Raw genomic sequence first — 24,836 nt, 5'->3', positions numbered from 1 at the left:
AGTGCAGCTGAAAAATTTAACACTTGCCTTGGAAGGATTATTTTTTCCTCTTCTGGTAATTGAGCCACAGAATTGAAGCACTGAAACTCAATGCCTTTTGGAGGGAACTCAAAGGGTTTGTGGCCAAAGTTGAACTCGCACTGCTGGAACGTCATGAAGCTTGCTGCTGCAAAGAACCCTGACCTGCAACGATCGACAAATCTAATCGAACAAATAGTTTTAGAAGCTGCTGCAACATTCTGCCAACTAATGCAGTGTAGTTTCATAATGCAGGGTTTGGCACTCATAGTAGGCTGAACTGAAGGTTTTGTTAAAATACCATGTTGTAGTTTTTGTGTCAAATTCTCCACTAAATAAACTAGTTTTTGTTAACTTCTCGGTAATCAGTTGCCCATGTCTTATTATTTTACTTTTATTCAACTTCGTAGCCGTCTGATAGCTCAACCTGTTTAACCTATACAGGGTGTTTCCTTTTATCTGCAACAAATTTTCATAAAAAGGGGAGTTGCCTTAGGGCGGTTTTACGTTTGCCATTGGATTACTCGACGGGATCAGCAGTACGTCTGCAAAGTACGCGTGCAAGTAGGCAAACGTTGCCCGCCTGCATACTGCTGATGAGGCCCAAGAAGGCCGAAACAGCTGTCCAGTACTGGCATGGTAACGTTTGACTTACAAACATATGCTATGCGTGCAGCCAAAGGGCTCCTGCTAATTTTTTTCCCCCCTTATACACTTGACTGGCTTTGCACTGGGCTTTCAGGGGTGTCTTAGGACACCCTGACGGGAGGCGTCACGTGCCACGTGACCTTCTGACGCCACCCGCTCAAACGTTGTCTGCCTGCGTACTTCTGATGAGTCCCAAGAAGGCCGAAACAGCTGTCCAGTACTGGCATGGCGACGTTTCACTTACAAACATATGCTACACATGCAGCCAAAGAGCTCCTGCTAATTTTTCACCCCCTTATATATATAACTGTTGTCTAATTATTGGGGGAGCAAGCCGCACCTCTCAAACACTTGGCATGGAATCATCCATCTGTAAGAATGTGTTGTGCTGCACGTGGGCTTCCTGTTTAAGACTCAACGGAGCAGTTTAAAACACAAAAAGAAAAAAAAAGAAAGAAAAAAATCTTTCACCTTGATGGAATGTACTGTCACTAGATGGCGTTTTCACTACAGCTGTGCGAATATTCGAAGTATTCGATATTCGGGCCGAATACAGCAATCATGCCTTCAACATTCGATTCGAATAGTGTTTTGTCAAATACTCCGAATTATTCGCGTCATCGATCATCCACTGCAATGGCGTGCATATCTCGCAGTTTTGGTTTCTACAGGCTAAAATTTGGCAGATTTTCAGTTCAGTTCAGTGCAACACTGGGGTGAATCCAATCCAATCCAATGTGATAAAAATCCAAAACTTTTATGAGAAGTTGGAGCGTAGCTCTGTATGCAGGTGAAGATTACATGGTGTGTGCCTTGTCTTGTGGTGTATTATGAAACGACTCAAGGGTATGCTCTAATATTGTACGATTAAACGGCATGTCAAGCGGTAAAGAGTGGAACATATTTTTCTACCTCAAAACGCAACTAATCGGTCGTGACGACGCGCGTTATTTCAAGCATGTACTTGGAAGTACTGCTTTAGGCAGCATTTCTTTTGCATATTGGTTCAGAGCTAGAGGACACCTGAAAGCAATTACCGGCAATCATAACATAACGCGGTTCAAAAATCTAGTACAGTATCGTGCAAGTTCAAAGTGACAATGATTGGTCAACTCTAACCGCCAGTGGAAAGTCACTAATAGAAGCAAACGAGTTATAAAGTAAATTTGCGACCACTTGAATGAGATATAATCGATTTTCTGTGAATTATGGAAGTGGACTGCACAGGCTTTCTGGCGATCTTCGCTTTCTTTTTTTCTTTTCCTGTTCCAAAGTTATGCAAGTTTGCTGTTACAATTGAGTCTCAGAGACAAGTTAATTCTTGTTCTCCATAATTCAAAATGCCATTACATGTGGAATGGTTTCCTTGCACTCAAAGGGTATGCAGCAGCTATTGGAATACATCACAAATATGACAATGGCTACGCTGATTGATTATGTGAATACCGACAAAAGATATTCTTCAAGTTATACGAATCAAATACATTAGAATATTGCTATATATGTATACTAGTCATGTAGTAATATTCGAATGTATTCGACTCGTTATTATTCAAAGAAATAAATACAGTCGAACCCACATATTTTGAATGATTGCGTAAATGGAACAATCAAAGAATCCCCTTGAAAATCACATGTAAAAGTATAGCACGGGTGTACAGCTTTATCGAACTTCGGTACCGCGGTTACCATATATATATATCGAACATAGAGATCCTGAAAAGGCCACCTTTTCTGGTTGGTACTTAGTAACCTGAGGGCACGGGATAAGTGTACGGGACACCACACAAAATAATGCAAAAATATGACACCAATAAGGAAACATGAAGAATGCAGGGAACACTACATACGTGGCATTCTGAAAAACTTGGGCATTTGGCAGTAGTGGAATCCCATTAAGGTAGAAGGTTATCTCGTATCTGTCCAGGTTCAACAACGTTCCCAAGATATCACCTGAAAGCAGAAAGTGTTATCAATTTTACCCCTTAAAGGATAGATGCGTATACGAAGAGGGGAGTCAAGTCCTGTAGATCACATAAACAAAATACAGAAGCCGACACTGAAGATTTTTGTTTAAGTTTAATTTGTACAAGCTTTCGCGTGGAGGTCCACGCTTCCTCAGGTACAAAGTGAAGTGGTGACACACATAAGTATATATAGTATAGACACTGCTGTACAAAGAAAGGGAAGAGGAAAGGAGATATGGTGCCACATGTCTGTGTACAGTGAATAGCTGGGCAGACGGATAAGTGACCTCTAACCGTTTAAGAACAGTAAAAGGTGTTGTTGTGAACAAAAAGGCTCGCCAACCCAGTTTCGCGGAAGGGGGGTCAGGAGTATGGGAAACGAGTGGCCCAGAATGGACAAAAGGGAAGGTTACGGATTATCTAACGGAGTACCAGACGATGACTGAAAGTGGGGATTCAAGAATTGTGCACAAATAAATATAGATATATAGCTACTAAATTTACATAAGCGGATATAACGAGCCAGGACTAAGATTCAGACCATTTGGTGTGAGACACTTGAATTGCGAAATTAAGTAGGACTCTCTATTCTTACGTTTAATGTCGGTGCGGAACCCAGATTCTAGCAATATAATTAAAGGATACTACAATGTACTGCTAAAATTAAAATATTATAAAACCACAAGAAGGTGAGACTTGCCAATAGGAACTTCTTTCCCACAGGCATGAACCCCCCTACAAGCATGTGCACGCATGCATGTCGTGAAAAGCTTTGTGAGCAAGTCATCTGCTTTCACAGATAATATAGGTCACACAACTAATAGAGGAGGTATTACACTGCTTGTGGTACACCTTGAAATCTCATTACATTCCACAAATAGCCCTTCTAGCAGTGCTGTGCCCCAAGCGCAGCAAGCAGTCTGTGAACGCACAGTCAGATTTCTTTTCTTTTTTTTACTTACCGCCGTATTCTCGCTCAGCCTTGAGGGATACATCAAGGTTCGAAAGGCCCTCTCAGTAGCCTTGGCAATGCATTGGGAGCGCGCTCACTGCACGTGCAGGAAGTTTTGCCAAGGCTATTGAAGCCGACCAGGGATCCCTCAGGGCTGAACGAGAATAGGCGGTTAGTGTGTGTGCTGCGTATGACCAGTTCATCCACTTCAAGTAACAAAGAATGAATGGTTTGACTCCACTCAGAGTATGGGTAGGGTTGCCACCCAGCCGGTATTTCACCGGCTCGTCCGGTTATTGGCATGTTCGGCCGGTTGCCGGTTGAAAGGTAATACTGGCAGCCTTTTGCCGGTATTTGCTGATCAAAGCCTTTCATAGAGGCTTTTCTAGGGCTTTTCCTTCAACATTCCACAGCAGCTCTAAAAAATATGGAGCATAGATACAACTCTGCAAACAAGATCATGAGAATGGGTGGTGAAGACAGGGTTGACGACCAAGGTCTTTTCTGTACTCATACCAGCGGTCAGCTCGTGTCCCCGTTCCAGCTCCTGTCCTCCTAGCAACCTTCTCAAAACACTGGTACAATGATCCCCTGGGATTTTCCCTCTTTTTCTCCAGTTATTCATTACATTCTTGGTTTTGAGGGACAAGAACAGCGGTTGTCCCACACTTGTTATTTCCCTCACCTTTCTTCCTCTCCCTTGGCCGGTATTTTTCACGGAGAAAGGTGGCAACCCTAAGTATGGGACTGTCAGTATTTCCAGTTTAGTTCAGGTTTGTGCTCAATGTTGGTTTGAAAACTGTTCAAATCCTAGTTCCAATCGCAGTCTACATACACCAAAAAGCACAAAGGAAAGCTGCTGTGCATGGAAAAATCATGCTTATGGTGCCTCAACTGAATAAATTCCATAAAATAACTGCTATCGTGTCCTTCGAGTCATAACATCATTGTAACCTTTGGTTTCATACTAGGTACATAACTTCTGTGAATGATTTTTTTGCACAACTGCTTGTACAAATCTGCCAATAAAGCTCTAATGAAATGGGGGTGGTGATGTCACCCACTGTGCCTATAAGTCATGATAGAAAACAACGAAACTGCACACCGGCTTGACGCAACAAATAACAATTTTAATGCAGACGTTTCGTCTCCCATGCGGGGGACATCATCAGTGAAAGCAAAATGAGAGGCGACCGCAACCAGCGGATTACTTAACCAGGTCGGCGAACACTTCGGGGAGGGGGCCGCGATTGGTATTACACACTGAAGGTTTTCCTCGCAGGTGCCATGACTCAAGCAGTTTCCTGGGTACAGTGTCTCGGTTGCGAGGTGTCCTACATTGGAGAGACGGGCCGCAAGCGCAGTACAAGACTAAAAGAGCACGAACGAGATGTCCGCAACTCAACAAACGCAACGCGATCTAAGACAGAGCTCACCGAACATTGTTGGAACACAGATCACTCTTTTGACTACGCGAATGCTGTGACCTTAGCTAGGGAACAAAGGTGGGGCCCCAGGAAACTGCTTGAGTCATGGCACCTGCGAGGAGAACCTTCAGTGTGTAATACCAATCGCGGCCCCCTCCCCGAAGTGTTCGCCGACCTGGTTAAGTAATCCGCTGGTTGCGGTCGCCTCTCATTTTGCTTTCACTGATGATGTCCCCCGCATGGGAGACGAAACGTCTGCATTAAAATTGTTATTTGTTGCGTCAAGCCGGTGTGCAATTTCGTTGTTTTCTATCATGACTTCTCCTGGCTTCTGGAATATTTTTTGTGCCTATAAGTCAGCAAAAAACAATAAGCTTCGAGATTCTTGGAAGAATTGCAAGAGGACAAGGAACATCTAATGGATATTGCTAACTAGAGGTGTGCGAATATTCGAAATTTCGAATACGAATCGAATATTTGTGATATTCGATTCATATTCATATTCAAAAATTTGATATTCAAAATTTTCAAATATTCATAAAAGTTCCAATACGGTATTCCATTTTTTTCCCGAATATCATTGCAGCTTATTACAAAGCTGTTGCTGGCTGCGCGCTGGAATTTGTACGTTGTGGTAACAGCAACGCGCAGAGCTCTCGAGGTACGCTCATCTGCGAATGCGAGGTGCGCTACATGCTTGGTAACCAAAACCGAAACTAGTACACAGTTGTGTGCAGCTGCCATTTTAAAGTCTGCCCCAGCCAAACGTCATTAATCTTCATGCATCGTCAGCACAGTCGCGGCTTCAGTGGATTGCCAACGAACTCTGAGCATTCGTGTGAAGCCTACAGTTCGGGGAAATTCCGGTTAAATATCAGAATTTGTTGGCGTTGAGCTGAACACCGCTGTTCACCGTGCCACTGCATGCACAGCCAAAACCCGCTTCTCGAACGCGTTTTTTCGGTTCCGATTTGTGGTAGTCAGCAATATATAATAGAATCATGGTCGCGGGTGATGAGGGTGATAATCGAGGAGTGGGACGTGACGATATTTCGACATAGTTTCTGGAACCCCGGCGCTATGTGATCGTATGTTAGAAGTGCCAACTAAGACGATAATAACGCTGCAAAGTCATTCGAAATTGCACCAACTGTTGTTACAGATGATAGCAAGACGCATATAGCCCTAACCCCAACCCGCATGGAGCAATTTTGGAACGCGACTCATGCATGTCTTCGCGACAGAGTTTTGAGGCACGCGCACAAATTTTCGCCATGAAATGAAAGAAGCACTGAACATGAATGTCGCGTAAAAAATCATGATGAGCACAGCCATTAAACATCGTCGAGGATCGCGGTTTTACTGCGCTAATGAATGAGGCTGTTCCAGGCTATGCATTACAGTCAGAAACGATGGCCTCACGTGAGACACCACGCATGAGAGCACAGTAGAACTGTGCAGTTTCTCGCCTACTGGACAAATGCGGAAGGCATTGTCAGTGCAAGAACAGAGCACTTGCCACCTTCATTTTCCTTCTGAGATGTGCTCATCACTAAACCGTCCTACATTCTGAACGCGTCATTGCCCTTTACTTCCATTCTGTCTGTTTCACCAGTACTTACAATGCCAAAACAGGCGTTCACTGTTCATGAAGATATTTGAAATGCAAGTTGTTTTTATGGTCTTCAGCTTGCCTCATGAGAACAGCACATTGTTTCATTGTAAAAATACATTGACTCTACATGTGCAGATAAGCATGTATGCCTTGTGTTAAGCCAATACATTAATACATATTCCTTATTAGCACTTGGGGCATTTTTCGAAGGATCAGCAGCACACAACTGTGACCATGCTTATTTTTGGGGCTTAATTGTTGCTCCCAGAAGCCTGTATCCTATGACATGATATTCGATTCGATATTCGAAAATTTCAATATTCGCACGCCTCTACTAACAACACAACACAATCCCATTATCATGGAGGAATTTGCTCTGCTGAAGTACCAGTTCAGCTGGTAGTAACATGGAACATTTTCCAAACAAGGTACAGGAACTTGTGGTTTACTCTTTGAAGCAGTTGAGTGCACACTTGTTTGTACGAGGGGTGTCCAAGTCAAACCGGGACTTTCTGTCTCCTGAGTGCACAAATGGCTCACGCTACTTCTTTTTTGTAATTTTCACACGCGACAGGCCTCCGCGTTCACCACGTGGTGGTCCAAAGTCTGTGCAAAACACAAGACACGTGCTGGACAAGATGGCCGGCAACGAGGTAAGCGCGCACATCGAACAGCGAATTGTCATGAAGTTTCTCGTGAATGAAGGCGTAAAGTCATCTGAAATTCACAAAAGACTTCAGGCTCACTATGGCCACGATACACTTAGCTGCAGCAAAGCGTTTGAGTGGTGCAAACGGTTCTGAGACGGCCGTACATCAGTGCAGGACGATCCCAGCCGGGGCGGCTCAGAGCCCAGTGTCAGAGTTCCTGAGAACATCCAACTTGTGGAGCGCCTAATCCTCAAGGACCGGCGGATAGCATGTCTCGAACTGGCTCGAAAGACGGACCCTTCTGTGGGAACGTTGAACACTATCATTCATGAACACATCCAGTTTCGGAAAGTTAGTGCCCGTTGAGTCCTGAGGCAGCTCTCCGTGTTTGACCAGCAGAGAAGACTGGAAATCTCCCAAGAGCTAAGGGACCGTTTCGACACTGAAGGACAGCCGTTCCTTGATCGGTCATAACGTGCGATGAAATGTGGGTGCACCATTTCACTCCTGAGTCTAAACGCGCATCAAAACAGTGGAAGCATCCGGGCTCGCCAGCTCCCAAGAAGTTCCGAAGCACCCCGTCTGCGGGTAAGGTCATGGCCACGGTTTTCTGGGACAAGGCTGGCGTTGTTCACGTTGATTTTCTGCCCAGTGGTACCACCATCAATAGTGCATATTACTGCCAGGTTCTCAGGGATGTGCATAAGGTGCTGAAGCAAAAGCGTCCGGGCCTCATCACCAAAGGAGTCCTCCTCCTACAGGACAATGCACGCCTGCATACCACGCATCTCACGACACGCACCTTACAGGAACTTGGCTGGGAGTTGCTGCCACATCCCCCCTTAAGTCTAGGCCTCGCCCTCAGCGATTTCCATCTCTTCGAGCCACTGAAGGCATTCCTTGGGGGCCGCCACTTCAGCTGCGACGATGAGGTCAAGAATGTCGTCCGATCATGGCTGCTACGCGCCGGTAAGGATTTCTACGCTGCTGGCATCCAACCCCTCGTGAAACGCTGGGACAAGTGCATTAGTGCAGCTGGAGATTACGTTGAAAAATAAAACTAATTTCTCGCCTGTAAGTTCATTCTACTTTTGCAAAAAATTAAAAGTCCCGGTTTGACTTGAACATCCCTCGTAGTTGTGCACACAATAACTAGATGGGTAGGTGTCAAGGCTTGCAATGTGTATCAGAGGTACACAGGTTATTACTAAGGTTCCGCGTTTTTGGCATTTATTCCTCGGGAGATTTGGCGGATGTTTTTCAGCATTTATATGCTTTGACAAATTCATACATTTTCGGCAATTTAAAACGTTCATGCCAAAAATAGATGATGAAAAATCGGCAGCTGTAATCACAAGGAAGTAGGACTATGGAAGGAGAGCAGCTTGGTAGGAGGACATTCAGAACACAAATAATTTCCTTTTCTTTGTTGGAGGATTCCACGGGTACCGTATTTTCACACGTATTAGCCGCACCGCAGATAAGCCGCAAGACTCATTTTTAGATACATTTTGAAAATTTTTTTGCAGATAAGCCGCACTCGCAGATAAGCCGCGGGTAATACGACGTGACTGCTTTGTGCGCTAAACTAGTGATGCACATACAAAATCAATAGGTTTTATCGCTATGAAAACGGGTATCATTTATTCGACAGAAAAAAGGCTAACATCAGAAATATTACAGAACGGCTCACTAAGACATGTTCCAGGAGACATGATTCACTGTCGCCCCTTTTGTTAAAGCTGCGTGGAGGAATGTATCCGGAAGGTCAGACCACTCAAATATGGACCCGTCCCTGTTCGGTATTGTTCGTGCACTGGCAGGGCGGTCCTGTTCCGAAAAACATGACGCACTGTCTGCCCTTTCGTTTCATCCAGGATATTGGGAAAATACCAGGGAAAGATAGTCATCAGATAAGCCGCACCCGCGCATAAGCCGCAGAGCGTCCACGAAAACAAAACATCTCGCATAAGCCGCGGCTAATACGCGTGAAAATACAGTACTTGAACCCTTTTGACCCACTGATGAAAGTGTTACAGAGCAAGGATTTTCCCTTAACTAGAGGCTAGCAGCTCCGCAGGGTGGTACTGCCTGCATTCCCCCTGGACACGAGGTGAAGGAAAAACGAAAGAAAGGAAGAAAAGTGTGATCCCCGAGGAAGAAAGGAAGACCAGTGCGATCAGGTACCTGTGGTTTCGGCACATGCCGAATTTCCAAAACAATGTTCGGCGAGTGTTTTTGGCATGCCGACAAATGTTGCGCTGGCAAATGCCGAAAATGCGGAATCCTAGTTATTACAAATAGGACACGAAAATTACCTGGTTGCCAGCAAGGGTGACGATGATTTTGACAAAGTGCGTTATACCAGATGAGCTGACGACAGCCATCGTATGCGACAGAAAACTCATCGTCACCTATACCATATCCCTCCTGCAAAATATGATAGAGTACAATATGTGCAGGCTCCTTGCTCTGCAATTAATTAAACAACAAAATATGCAACACAAAAACCAACATAATGAAACTTTACATTGTCCACAAGCATGTTAAGAATGGATATGCAATCATGTTGTGCCAACAGGCCCACAAAGCCCTATGGAAATTCACAAGCAACTTTCAGAGTAAACATGTCAAACCCTTCACAGGTAAAAATTTTGTGTTAGTGTCCAACCTGCATACACACGATAAAAACACTCAGTCGCATTTGTGCAAAACAACCACTTTAAAAATTGTACCCACCAAATAAACAAAATCTTCTCTTCTGCGTAGCATGAATAATGAACAAAAGGAAAACAAAGAATCCAGTTAAACACGTAAAATCAAATGGAGCCTCTGACTACACTTGGCTGATGATTAATGAAGTGAAGCAAAGCAAAGCTCAGCTTTCCTCTTCTAATGGCATGCATAATCTTTCCAATGTTTTGAACGCTTTGGCTCTGCACAGACAAAGACACAAACTTACAGCTGCATTCGTTCACCTATCCCTGTGAGACAGTTCCTTTTATCAACGTACAATATTTATAAATGGTATCAAGGAGTACCACTAGACACGAAAAGTATACAGGTGGAGAACGCTCACATGGTTCAGGAACTTGCTATCTTTGGTTGCCCAACCAATTTGCATCACGCCACCAGTGACAATTAGCACTTCATAGTACCACACACCAGAGTCCACTTGAAATGTACTTCTGACACTTTCAAATGATGAAGCATCACATCGTGCCTGTCATGTGGAAATAGCAGGATTAGAAGCAAAATTAACAAGGTGCATCTCAAGTACTTGTCATGTAAATGCAGATAATGAAATCTACATAATTCGTTCACACACTCACACCACGTGGCGAGCAACATCTAATGTACCTACTTATAGTAAGCCCGGATATGCTCAATGGCAAAAGGGAAAGAGCACAGGCGAGCTGGTATACGATGATAGAGAAATAACCCGAGACAGGGAAGAAGCAAGACTAACAGACCTCAACTTCCAACTCAGCATAGATCATGTTGTGTTCGTCTTGCTTCTTCCCTTATTTTTCTCTAAACAGATATGCTCCAATTATATGGATCAGAGTTGTCTGACTTTCCCTCTATTAGAGCAGAGCTTTTGCGACAAAGAATTCTCCGCTATATTTGGACCCGGATGTCCTCAAAACTTATTTGACTCCAAGTGCCTAAATGCTCCCAAAAACAGACAAGTGTCCATGTTGGAGCATACAACGTGTTCACATGAAAACCAACAATCGCAAAAACAAACAAATGTTATCCACCACTTCTATCTTCCACAACATGATATCTTCCAAGGGATAAAGCCTGGGGCAGAATGGTGTGACAGTGATGCCATTCTTGCAGTGAGCCCAACTACAGAAAAATCGCCCTTCACCATTGACGAACAGCTACAGATTGAGATTGCATACGAGTTTGAAGGAACAGGTAGTAAGATACCATTTATGCCTCATGACTATTTTATGTAAATTTCATCCAGAGTCATTTACCTTAATTTTCTATTATTCAAACCACCTGGGCTGAACTGTACCCGACTATATCTGCTCAGCAAGCTTACTTAAGAACCATGTAATCAACACATACCTATGAGAGGATGTGGGTTTTAAAACCACTTTACGTTCCTGAACAAGCTTTCGTTAAAGTGTGCTTCACAAACTGACCACAAAATTTGTATTACTTTTCAGATACTTCAGTTAGTTTGAGAGCTCTGTGTGAAAAAGTAAATTCTAATTATTTTGTCATAAGCATGTAAATACGCCACCTTGCGGAGCCCAACACCCCCAAGGACGAAATTCTGGGTAAGCCACTGCCTATTGAGAGTCTAGCCAGCTAAACCAAAAAATGACTAACTAAAATAATGAAGAAATTTGCACACTTCTACATTTCTGCACTTGCACAAACACTTATAGATTCAAAGCTAACAATGCAAAGACAACAGGAACAAAACAGGAAAGTTACTACAAATACACAAACAGACATCTACAACCAACAAGACATCTGGAAGTCAATAAAACAAGACAAAGAAAAAGCTAAAAAATGCTGACAAGACACAAAACTGAGGACACACGTGTGTACCCTTTCGTGGTCTCAAACACAAGCACCAAAATCAGCATGCTACACGTATCTAAGTAATACTGAATTAAGGGCTACAGTACTTACAATGAGACCGTCCGAAGAAATTTTCAGGTACTCACTCACGTCATTGCTATTCAGCATTACATTAATATTAGTCCTATCCGTGACCTCATATGTGTAAGGCCGTCCCTATGTAAAATGTAATCATCACATGAATACATGGCAGTGAACAAGTGTTTATCAATACATCAGTCATCACTACATGACACATTTGACTGAAATGCAAGACATTAGTGCTGTGAATTTGACTCTTTATCAAAGTACTGCTGCGAAAGTACAAAGTACAGCATATGTCAGTCAACTGAAAAAAATAAAAATAAAACGAAATAAAAACACAGGCACACATGCACGACAAAGTACCACTATCAACTGTTTATTGGGCTTTGTTGTGTGTGTGTAATTCAGTTCTTTGACATCTGCATTACTTTGTTACCTCTGCAGCAGTGATAGGTGCTGTGTTAAGGATTCTATTTGAAAGGGGTGCTGAACACATCTGAGGCTAGGGAGATGACACCTGTGCACGATATAAGGGGACCAAGGGTGGGTAAGAGATGGGGGTAAATCATAAATGCTAACACATATACCAAAATCAGGCTAAGGATAACGCGCAACATATCAAGTCCCCTTTTCTGTGATGACACGTTCATTTTCTAATTTCCTCTGCAGGAGCATTGCCGTCATTAATGTAACGACGGAGATGAGCCCACTATTCCGTAGTCACAAGCACACAACCATGCTAAGAATGGCACGATGACAGCTTCCAAGGTAGTAATCTATCTCTGATAGGACTTTACCGAGTCATCTGCCTGCCAGATGGTAGCATGCTACTCAGGGTCCGTAGCACAGTCTCACTCGTTTCAGTATTTACTAAAACATATGCCATTACAAGATACAAGTATTGTTATACGAGTTGTAAGGCACGCCAAAATGTTGTTGCATTTAAGGACATGGCAATCTGCATCACTTTTTTTCTGTTCTTATTCTTCTCTAGTATTGCAAACGTGACAAAATTATATCTGAATTCAAGTCAGGGATAGTAACCAAAGACTTGCAAATGCAAGTCACAGCAAGTAATGATGATGAACTATGGACTAGGAGCCATTAATGTGTTAGAAATGGGACTGCAGATTTGTTATTCCCCGCGGGGTAGTCCTTCAAGGATTGTATGGGTGACGCGGTTGACTCTGATCCGTAGGCCCCAACAGGCTGGATTTAATGTGCTGGGTGCCACTCCGGAACTCCTGATTTGTGTAACATGACATCGTTGCTGCATTGGTGCTGCAGCACGGTTGCACCTGATTATGCATCTTACCTTAAAGAGGCAAAATGGCGAATACAACCCATAATTTCACTTTTCTACCTCGCACAAGCTGCTCAGAAAACATATAGTGAAATCTGGCAAGTCCCACTACAGTCGCAACACATACCCTACAACAGGGAGAAGTTACCAAATGAAATGTGCCTGTAACATTCACGAATGAATCACATAATTCAATCAACATTTTTAAAATGCAGATTACATTTTCCACCTTTGGCAATTTTCTATAATCAGAAACATATTCTCAATGAGAGACATACCTGTTTTATAACTGTTCCCAAATGACAGGACAATAATGCACAATAGCATGAAATAGAGACATAATAGAGGTTAGGTATGTAACAGAATGTCAATGAGCTACTTAATTGATAGCGTTACTTACAGAGGTTATCTAAGCACCATTGGGCACAAAACCCCACTTGTCTCCTAACAAAGTCTTCACTGTTCACCCATGGCTCTAAAGCCTCAAGAGGATTTGTGGGTAACACAGCAAGGTGCTTTTCCAGGGTTACCTTGTTTTCACCTACAGTGAGCGGGGTGAGATGAAATGTTCCCAATCTGTATCAGAACTGGGTAAGGTGCTTTCAACTCCCACATACATCATTATGTAGTTGTGTACACAAAGGTACACATCGGCAGTGTGTTTGAAACACACCGTAACAAACTGTGTAATCAAGGTTGTCTTCACAGGAATGACGCGACATAGCATGGGATCAGCCGAACAAGCCCCAAACAACAAAAACGCCGTCCAAATGCATTGTATTTAGAAGTTAATCGCAGAAGGGCACTAATTGTTGAATGTAAATATTGCATGGCCCGCATATCTGGGTATCACAAATAACTGTGCCAAAAACTGGGGCCCTATTCTGAGCCACTGTCGAGCGCCACCGACAGTGTCGATAGAGGAGCATCAGTAGGGGACGATTACGACAAGCAGGAGCGATACCTGGAAGTTTTGGTATTCCCACATTGCCTTTAACGATAGTGCAATTGGTGTGTTGACTGTTGTTTGACTTGACTGCAGAGTTGAGATGTCTGGGAATGAGACGTGCTCTCAGCTAATTGCGCAGGAGGAGGAGAATCGTGGAACGCCGCTTGTTTTTAAAAGCAGACTACACATTAATGCACTGACCATGGAGCAAAAGTCTTGCGCTTCTTGCCCAATGCATGAAGAATACGAAATAATGTTGCAATTCATGACAGAGCACCACAAATAGCACGCCACCATCCCAATTTATTCCCGAGCGTTCTGTCACTACCCTACACGCAATTAGACAGGCAAAAGGAACGGACAGGCTGTCAGGAGGCTGTCAAGACAGTTGACAAGTGCAGAAAAGTAAGTTTTAGGCAAATCTCTGTGCATGGTGCTGATGATCTGTGAATGGCTGATAGCGAAGTATAGCTCCTGCGGTGATCCATTTTCCTATTTCGCACACATTGTAAAAGTCACGACTCTCAGTGCCGGTAATTTATTAAGTACGGTGCGATCTAAACATCAGCGCTGACCATGGTGGTGTTGATAGAAGCCATGTGAACTAACTGGCAGCTATCTCAACAGCTGGCGCTCTAACAACAGGGCTGAGGCTGTCGTTCCTGCGAGCATCACCGTCGCTTGTATGCGACGCGTTAGGAGTGCAGGGAATACCAAATACTCATCACTATCGTTAGGTCACACAGGTAGCGTCACATACCATGTGCGCTCGCTCCCGAACGACATGTTCACGCTACCAACACTGATCGGAATAGGGCCCCTGGCCATATGGACTTCGGATCACCAGATGGCTTCAAAAAGCTTCAAAAAGTGTATAGACTTCTGGGACATATGCTTATCCTGCAAATCTTCCAATCACGAGACACACAATACAGTGAAGTGAATGCTGAAATTAAATACTGCTGTTTGTGGCAAAATGAACAGGATGAAACATAACTTCATCCTGGAGGACCAGCCATTTTTATGGACAGTACCAACGAAACACAAACTATGCCCACAGCTTGAGCAGCTTTAAGCTTGAACAACACACGGATGAAAATGGATGAAACACACACAACATCCAATTGGTGCATGTCCTTCAATCTCAATGTTCCCTGTTATAAGAGTGTGTACATGCTAGCCACACGGTTACAAGGTGATGAATGGTTTCAAAAGATGAAATGGCAAATCATGCCCCTGGGAGCAAAACACCAAAGCTGAGTCATCTGGTATCTGTCAAGTCATCAGTGTCTGGTCACCTGAATATAGGGAGCATGCCATTAAACTTTATGAGACAGGATTGGGCCCACTTGTATAAACATTAAGAAGATTCTTCAGTGGTGTCCTCAGTAGATACTGTAGTGCTTTGGGCATGTGCTATTGTCCTCAAAGCTGCTTGTATATAGAGCACTGACAAAGGTACTGAGGATGACAATGACGAGTTTCCTCAATATATGTGCAAGTGGACCCTGGTGTACAGTCATGTCTCGCTTATCCGGAGTTCAGATATCCGGAAACCTCGTTATCCGGGCTACATTACCGGGAACGAACCTGCTACCATTGGATTTTGTCTCGGTTATCCGGAATTCATTATCCGTATCCAGAGAGCAAGTATGGGGAACAATCTTCCAGGACCCATGTTATTCTGATTCGCTTATCCGGAAAAGTGTCAACGTCCTCTGTCCCTGGTATGTGCTGTGTTCGAATTATTCCGGGAAAGGGTCACATCTCACGGGGCCATTCTGTAGTGTTTGACCTTCTTTTCTTCTGAGGTCACTCGTTTTTGGTGTGTGCAGGCATACGGAGATAGTAGATGATAAGCGAAAGAGGTGCACTGCACCCATGGAGCGCAAGAAATCCACACGTCAATGTGAACGTCAAAGTCCAGGCCGTCTGAAGGCATCGCCTGTCTTTTTGCCTCTGCCAAGGGCATTTGCAAGAAGACAAAAACATATGCGCTGGACCAACTTTCTCAGACATCGCCCTTTATTGAACAGCGGGGTGCCGCAGCTGGTGCCGCGTGGCTGTGATGAAAATACTGTCACACGTGTGCCTGCTAATTTCAAGAAGCTCACTACGCACAAATTTTTCATGTAGTGATCTTTTGCTTGTTTTCTTTTCTGGAGCTATAAAGAGCTGTCGCAAATTTTTCGGGTTTCCCTGGAAGTATGCTCGGTCCGGTTATCCGGAAATTCGTTATCCGGACGAAAAGGGACGACTCCCGAGGTGTCCAGATAACAGAGATATGACTGTATATAGATTTTTTGAGTCTCAGTTACCAATGCCCAACCCACTAGTAGCATTTTACTACCGTGTGGACACACGAATTAAAGCAGTGAACTTGGCTGCAACAGTGAAAATGACCTACAGAATTCATAAGTTGCAGCAGTCACACATGAGCTCTTCACGCTAATGCAGTCAGAGATATGCGAGTACATCACTGACTGGTGGCTGCAGTCAATCTTCACAAGAGTATTAATTTCAATTATGCAAATAAATTGCCTTACTTGTTTGAGCAAATTTCTCCAAGGCAATGAGCGAGAAGAGAATTACTGAAGTGTTGCACATGGTAGGGTCCTGCACAAATGATATGGTTACAGTAACTTTCCCGCTTTGAATAGATGTCTTGAATGAAATGAATAAATGTTCACATGTGATAACGATGTTCATTCTGTGTAGAGCCCCTAAATTCCTGCAGGATACCTCAGCAGTGCAACATCCTAAACCACAAGCACTACAAGCACCGATCACCAATGCTGTTGAGTAGGTCTATGCGTGTGGCATCAAGGCTTATATGTAGGGTTCCAGGTTTTCGGAATCATTCGACAAAGTCCGAAAAATGTACGCCTGTAAAATTTTAAGCAATTTGGATTTATCCAAAAAAAACTCAGCATTTGTGGGTTCCAGTAATCGACAACTGAGCAAGAAAAGCCACACCCTGATGACTGGTTGGATTGTTTCCTTTGGTATCGAGATTACTTCGCATCGCAGGTTACCAACCACTGCGACAAGGAAGGGTCCAAATCCTGTCTCAACGCTGTATGTCATGAAGCATTTGTGTAGTGCGGTGAACTCCATTCTTGCCTAGAGGTATTTTGTCATACTGGAGTCACTGAATAGGGTATTTTATTTAGCGACACTATTCGACATGAGGGCATTATGAGGCCATCTCAGCCATTTTACAGGTCTGCTTGGAAAACGTCTAGCGCCTAAAGTTTTTCTTTTTTGTGTGTGGTTTGTGCTCTCCCCTCAAAGTAGACAAGGAAACAGAGATGGCATGCAAACTTCATGGAAGGGCAGCTTGATGTGCTTGATGTGCTTGATGGGACACAAGGAAAAGCACTATGTAGAGAGATATGAGGTTTCAGAGTTGTTCACGTCACGAAGTGAACGTGGCATAGATATCGTTGTCTGTTGGTTCTGCAGCTGGTTATTCTTCTGGTTATTTGGAGAAGCAGCGTGTCATTCTTTTTGTGAATATGTCGTTTCACAGTTGTGTCTTTTTCTCCTGACTTTGGATATTAACGGAGATATGATAAATAAAGGACGAAAAACTCTGAATCCTCGGAACATAATAAACTGCGAAAAACACTCTCCCAATATGTCAAAAATAAACTCTGAAAACCTGGAACCCTACTTATATGTAACCCCCATACAGAAGCAAACACAGCAATATGCTGCAATCAGGTGTTTCCACACCTGATTGCAGGATTCCACAAAAATTTTCATATCATGAGAAATATTTGTTTATTTCTCACATCATCTTAAAAACTGAGGGGCTCCAATTATCTGTTACCATATGCGAATCTATGTTACAGGGCTCTTTAGCAAATCCTATCCCTGTTCCTCACCTTGGAAATTAGGACCTCTAGAAAGTGGGAATGAACTTTTCTTGCAATTACAAATAATTTTATAGCAGCAACAACGATACTGGAGCTCCATCTGTGAGATTTCAAGTGTGCATAACACTCTTTGCAGTCTGCGCACTGCTGATACAGTATATGCCCTTCAAGCCCTTTATACTCTATTATATACCCCTTATACAATATTTTTACATAAGTTTTATTGTGAAGAAATCCTTTAAACTCCATATTACAATGTTATACACTTTCAAAATGATTCATAACTTCAGAATTAAATTTGTAACTAAAACTTTTAAGGCTTCAATAAAATCACAAGTGCTGATTACTCATTCCAATTTAATATCTTCAGTTAGTATATGTACGCATGAATATGAATTGAACTGTGCATGAATGCATTTCACTTAGCTAAACTATAAACACATGTTTATGCCAAACACTTGGATGCCAGCTATGGCAAGCCTAAAAGCTAACTGAGTACAACAGAAAAAACTTTTACTCTGTAGATCCCGCATAACTGCACATACATCACCATCTCCTAGTATTGAAGCAAGTCTGTGCTTACCAAGTTCGCAACCAAGTATTCCAAGGTGTCTGGTGTGAGCAGTGCAACACTACTGGGACCTACATAAAAAATATAATGTGAAAAGTATGTGCTTTCACGATGACACTAAAGCAATAGGTATCAAATATTTCTTTCTGCAGTACGAGGTAACCTGTACTTTTAGTTAGTCAGACTGTGTTGCACTACTTGTGATAGATAAATACAAATACACTGACAATGTAGACCTGACTAGTTCTGTTCCACCATTAGTTTGCGAGTTTAGCTGATTTGTGTTTGTTATAGCACACTTAAACATCTAATAGAAATAAGAAGGTAAACTTCATTATTTGGTGTTACACATTTGGTTCCCACTTGTCTGAATTTACCCTATAAAACATAACCCTATAAATGTGAGAATGTGCAGAGCGTGTTGGTTGGTACGCACCCCAGGTACATTAGGTGGATACCCTATAAAGTCTAATGAACATTAACTGTTATACAAACATAAACAGCAATTTGCCTAAGAGAAAACCAAAACATTTTAATATTCACCATAGCTGGCACCACCCTAGATAAAGAACGACTACATAATTTGACACTCACGAGTGACGAAATGAGCATGGAGCTTCGACATAAAAAACAATAACTTTATTTTGTGATACAACGATTAGCTAGCTTAGATACAAAGCTTTAGCTAAAGCATACACAGATTTGTCTTAAAAAGCATGCATGTGCATGCTATGTACATTTATGTGAATTTGAGCGGATATTGCCACATGGGTTTTGTTACCTCTGCAGTGCATAGAACATAGACTCAACTGAACATTGTCACACTTCTGATTGGTTTTCTTTTATGTTGCTTTTCCTTTTTCCTGTGCGGTGTTCCTTATTCATCCAGAGTGATCTGGTAAGTTGTTTAAAGCTGCTTCAAGTGTCTGTAAAACTCTAATCGCTTCCAAAATAAATTCAAGTAAAAGCCACTGAGTGTTTACAAATATCATCCGCGAATGTTGGAGCCCTAGTTCTGCACAAGCATGTACACCTGCAATATCCAAAGACTACCACGAAGACTGTATAAAGCCCAATATTAGCTGTTAATGAAATATCTGATAATACTACAATATGTATAGACAAAATAACACATATTTTAGTTAATTTATTTGCAATTCCCAGTACTGTACTTTCCGGCATATAACGCAAATGTTATGTGGCAAATTTTTGCCTCTGGGCCCCTCCTGTGCACTATTCAGCAGTGCAATATATGTGGTATTTTCTGTCCTGGCTGCAACAATGGCAAGCTGAATCCTGCATCACCAACACCTCTGCCCTGGCAGCAAGCTTTGATTCACAGGTTGCAGACTTGAACCCAGTTATGGCGGGATCTCATAACATGCGACAAACGACACGCTACAGATTCTGTCGCTGTCGCCGCTATAGCGGGTGCAGCTACCCGATCCATTTTGCGATGCGGCAGCAGCTAGTGACAAAACTACATTTGTGAGTGAAAAATTCATAGTTTTCAATTGATTATGCGGCATACCTGTCTCAAATATCATGAAATTTCGATTGAACCACCACAGGAAAATAGACATCGAGAGAAATTTACACTCCTGTAAGTTTGTCACGATATATGTGTCTGTGGTGGCACTGCAGTTCTATCCGTTCCCACACAATGTGCAATAGAGTTTGGTCACACGCGATAACCATAGATTCAAACAGATCTTTCCACCTAAAAGTTTGAAACTTCATTGCAATACAGTTGACTTGCTACCCATGCTACGCTATTGCCTCCACATCCCCATGTTTTATCATTCGCTCCAGTTACGTACTGCCAAATCTAGCAGATTTGGGCACGTGCCGGGCAATGGTCACTGGCGACAAGCGACAAATATCTGCGGGGAGCAGATGCAAGATTTTGTAGCCACGACAGAGTTTCCTTGTTGCTCGAATGGGGGTGCCGCCATCGAATTTGTTACTTGTCGCGTGTTATGAGATTTGGGCTTTAAGGGTGCCAGTAACTTGGAAGTGGGGTACAAGTTGCTTAGGCATGGCAGTCTTCCATGAATGATGTTAAATACGGCGTGCAGAGTGCTGAGACTTCGGTGCACATTAAGTGATCCTCAGGTTGGCGAAATTAGTCCACAGACTGACCACTGCAGCATAGCTCATGATCATAGTTGACTCGCTGATAATTCATCTCAACGAGATGCGTTCCTATTTCCTGAGCACAAGCACTGACTGACTAAGCTTGTACGTGTTACACGCTGGTGCCCATCTAATGCAGTGTAGCTATTTTAAAAATCGAACTTTGGGCGGGTGCATGTTACTGGCAGAAAATTATGGTACTTGCTTTTCTTGTAGGAAAGAAAAAATTCATGGAGTTTTCATGAAGCACTGCACTGCGGCTAACTTTTGCTTATAGATCAAATAACTTTCTCACACTGTTGATGTTACAAAATTGGCATCTGGTAGAAGGGCAAGTTTTACTTGCAGTTACCTGCAAGTTTTTCTGCGATGCATCCCAGGACAACGCATATGTTCCTGTGCCACATTGGGTTGTCTCTACCCTTTACAGCCAGGTCTTTGGAAAGCTGAAACATTTGTGCCAGCTTTCCAACAGATTCCTGCAGGTGACAGTAAACAAATGTGCATCATTAGAGGTTAAAGTACAATACGTATTATGCAGTCTCAAAAAATGAATAAAGAATGCAAGCCCCGAAAGTGCGGTAACTGATAAACAGGTGTGATGCTGCAGTACTTACTTTTGTTGGCAGAGGACAGTCATCAAGGACTAAAGTAATGACTGCAGGACCCAGAGGATCATTCATAGGAATAACGTTCACCATGGACTTTACCACCAGAAGCCAACCTGACTCTTTGTCCGCAATTAGGTGCAGCTTGATCATGAATGAAGGGGGCTCCTGATCACTGGAGTCAACATAGCAGTCATTGGCATCCCATATAGACATGGTATCATGAATAAATCACACAGAGGCAAAATTTCCTTGAGCCTGGGGAACACAGATAAAAGGGCCTCTATGAACAGCACACCAGCTCGCTTGTGCCCTTTTTAATTTGTTCTTCGAAACATACGGACAAATGACACACGGACATATCCCAGTGTATGAAGCGTTAACATGTGTACCATTAATGGTGTTGTGTGGACATAAGGGCATGATGTACAAATCCAGTGTCTCTGTCAGATACCCTCTTTTTTAAAAAAATACACTCCTCTGTATGCCACACTCAGCCACAATGACATCGATACACAAGCCAGCCGTTTACGCAAACAAGCATCTATGCTTTGGAAACATTTTGCGGCTTCTTAAAAAAAGTATGCCATCTTCCTGTTTAAAATTTATCGGTCCAATATGATACTGTACAAGTGATTAATTTTCTGGTCCTAATTACTCGCAAATTCAGATGGAGGCATGTTCTGAGAATATCTGCATATTGCGTTTCGCATTACACTCCATAGTTGCAGTAGTAGGTACAGTGGGAAGACATTTCTGTCTTCCCTTCAAATATGCCATTTACCTACTTGAAAGATACGTTAGAAATTTACTGTGGCTGGCCTTTTTGTCATGAACGAGCAGAACTGTGGGCAGAACACTGCCACTTTATTTCATCGCCACCAATGCTCTCGTTTAAGTCCCGTCTGCAACTGACCACAAATTTGGTTATTCTGGTTTCATCATAATTAAAAGTGCTGTAGCTAGCTACAATAGGATTCCACAATAGGAATTAGTGGCATGCTTTATGAACAATATTTGCTGTTCGCGTGCTTCCGCTATAGTAACTACTTATGAATGTACTTTTTTTTAAATTCAGTGTTAACGGCGGTGAAGCAACCGTGGCTATGAGCGGCGTACAGACGTGGACAGATGGAGAGAGGACAGGGAGTGGGAGACAAGGGGTTAGTATGCGTCCTGGGCCGACTTCAGGGGAACTGTGCCAACATTCGTCTGGAAAGTCTTCAAAAAACCGAGGGAAAACCTCAGACAACACAGCTGGTGGTAGGATTTGAACCCACCACCTCCCAGCCTTCAGCACAACCTTGGCTACCACCGACGAGCGCAACACCTTAACCCGCTCGGCCATGCTGCTGGTATATGGATGTACTCGAGCAAGTTCTTAAAAGGGGTTGTGACATGTTGTCCCAAGTTATGACGGATGGATGTAAGAAATGGTTATTTGCATTGGTGTGAACCTGCATACCAACTTACCAAGTTTTATGTGTATAGGGGGTAATAAAGAGGTAGCACAGCGAATACCGAAACTTATCTAGCTGTGACATCACAGCAGGCCTCGGCAGAGGTCCCATGCTCTCTGGAACTAATGGGAATGGGCAGGACTCTCACCCCTCTGAATTCGGCGCGTGTTGTGGAAGTCTGTTCAACAATTTCTTATCTATACAACTACGAGATGTAGAAAAATAATGCTTTTAAACCTCCATACTGTGGAATGTAGTACAATGCATGCATGTTGCAATGAACCACAAGTATCTAAGTGTCACAACCCCTTTAGTTCTTTATACGAATCAACAACATTGAAATCGCTGTCAACCAAAGCTCCTTGCCTGACCTGATGTAAAATTATCCTGATATGAAGTGCTTTCATGACGAATGTGTGTGATGTTTGCAGTGTTTCATTACCACCAACAAAATAATGGAAGTTAAAAAAAAGACAAGGATATCATTTGAACAGACGAAGCATGCCAAGTAGCTGGTACACCAACTTTGAAAGCATGCAAGCTCATGTAAAAAAGATACCTTCCATTTTGTAATGCGCGTCCCGCTGTGTCTACTGCGCCGTCGGACAGTGCGCAAACTCCCGATGTTGCGCCCAAGGTTCCCGCACCGTCAGCCGGCTCACGATCATTGGATCTCTATAAAATTGTTTCGGCTGGCGTTGCAATTCCGCAAATTGGCTTCGCCTCACTATAGAAATGTTTTTTTTTGTTTTTTTAAGGGGGGGGGGGGGGGAAACGACGCTAGCTACCACAGCTGCACTAAAATAAACATAGAACCTAAGTCAGCCATACCTCACTGGACAAAATGGTTTTTGGGGGCGAGGCAAGCAACTAACCTAAGACATCATAAACTATGTTAGTTTAGTGATAAGGTTAGCTTAGCACGGCTGTGGCAGCTTGCCTGGTTCCATTGTGTGGTGAAGCAGACTTAGGTTAGTTTAGCGATAAGTTGGGTTAGTTTCGAGCGGTTGTGGCAGCTAGCCTTGCTCCCCCCCAAAAAAAAACATCTCCACGGCGAGACTAGCCTAAAAGCTAGCTGCCTCTGCATAACAGCCTATAATGTGAAGTAAAGACAACAATTTAATTGCTCTTTTGTGCTATGAGGGGGTGTATTTCAGTACACTGCGATCCAGTGGTTGCTGAGCCGGCCGATGGTGCGGGAACATTGGGCGCTTTCCGCACAGCCTGACGGCGCGGCAACACTGGCAGTTTGCGCACTGTCCATCAGCACAGTAGACACAGCGTACATGTTTTGACACTTGTTGCTGTACTACAACAGCATGTTACGGGAGGCTAGAGAGTATTTCTTCTGGGCTAAATATTTTCTAATTTAGGCTTTTCAACGTCATGTTGTACAGGGATAAAGTATACCCACATCTGCGCATGTAAAGCGTTGTGGATATACTTTATCTGCCCACACCCTGTACTTGCATCCAGAGCAACAACAATTTAGGTAAGTCTCCATTAAAGTATGTTTTCACTACGCTCACAGGAAAAATGAACCAACTCACTTGTCAACAAGAGTCCTGATGACGGACAATGTCTCTAATACCAAATGTTCGACATACACGGCTACGGAGTGGCTAGTGGAACCCCGCGGTGGCTGCCAGTTGCGATCACCGCTGTCACCCACGTCAGTCGACGGGTATTCATGGTTTTCGTACATACTCTCATCAGACCTCGATTTCCGGCCTTTGCACACACAGCACAGCAAATTTCCCATGGCTTCTGAAGTTGTGTTTTTAGTACTGTCTCGTACAAGGTCCAAAGTCCCTTCCCTCGGAAGGTGAACGCAACATGTCAGTGCTTCATGAAATTTCTGGGCTTGTTCAACACGGCCGCTGTACACAACCATCTGTCACTTCAGACAAAGTGTTGCGACTTTTACATGGCAAACTTCGACCGCTTCTGTAGTTGCCACTGAGGTAAACATGAAGAACGAAAGTAAACATCACCATGAAACATCCACACCAGTACAAA

At 43.2% G+C, this 24,836-nt stretch overlaps 1 protein-coding gene across 1 annotated transcript in view; it reads right to left on the bottom strand.

The window, feature by feature from the left end:
* The window catches only part of LOC135378103 (RING finger and SPRY domain-containing protein 1-like), a 32,698-nt gene that overhangs the window by 7,416 nt on the left and 446 nt on the right, over positions 1 to 24,836 (bottom strand). The window contains exons 2-13 of the mRNA XM_064610976.1: positions 24,368 to 24,776; positions 21,367 to 21,532; positions 21,102 to 21,228; positions 18,626 to 18,684; positions 16,708 to 16,777; positions 13,613 to 13,753; positions 13,491 to 13,501; positions 11,937 to 12,041; positions 10,357 to 10,500; positions 9,596 to 9,707; positions 2,517 to 2,619; positions 28 to 183 (exon numbers count right to left, since the gene is read on the bottom strand). Of these exons, the coding sequence (XP_064467046.1) occupies positions 28 to 183; positions 2,517 to 2,619; positions 9,596 to 9,707; positions 10,357 to 10,500; positions 11,937 to 12,041; positions 13,491 to 13,501; positions 13,613 to 13,753; positions 16,708 to 16,777; positions 18,626 to 18,684; positions 21,102 to 21,228; positions 21,367 to 21,532; positions 24,368 to 24,711 (1,538 nt within the window). The 5' untranslated portion in view covers positions 24,712 to 24,776. The remainder of the gene's footprint in view (positions 1 to 27; positions 184 to 2,516; positions 2,620 to 9,595; positions 9,708 to 10,356; positions 10,501 to 11,936; positions 12,042 to 13,490; positions 13,502 to 13,612; positions 13,754 to 16,707; positions 16,778 to 18,625; positions 18,685 to 21,101; positions 21,229 to 21,366; positions 21,533 to 24,367; positions 24,777 to 24,836) is intronic.

The sequence above is a fragment of the Ornithodoros turicata genome, chromosome 1 (assembly GCF_037126465.1).
Source record: "Ornithodoros turicata isolate Travis chromosome 1, ASM3712646v1, whole genome shotgun sequence".
In the NCBI taxonomy this organism is placed as follows: domain Eukaryota; kingdom Metazoa; phylum Arthropoda; class Arachnida; order Ixodida; family Argasidae; genus Ornithodoros; species Ornithodoros turicata.
This window is presented reverse-complemented; position numbering and strand designations above follow the sequence as displayed.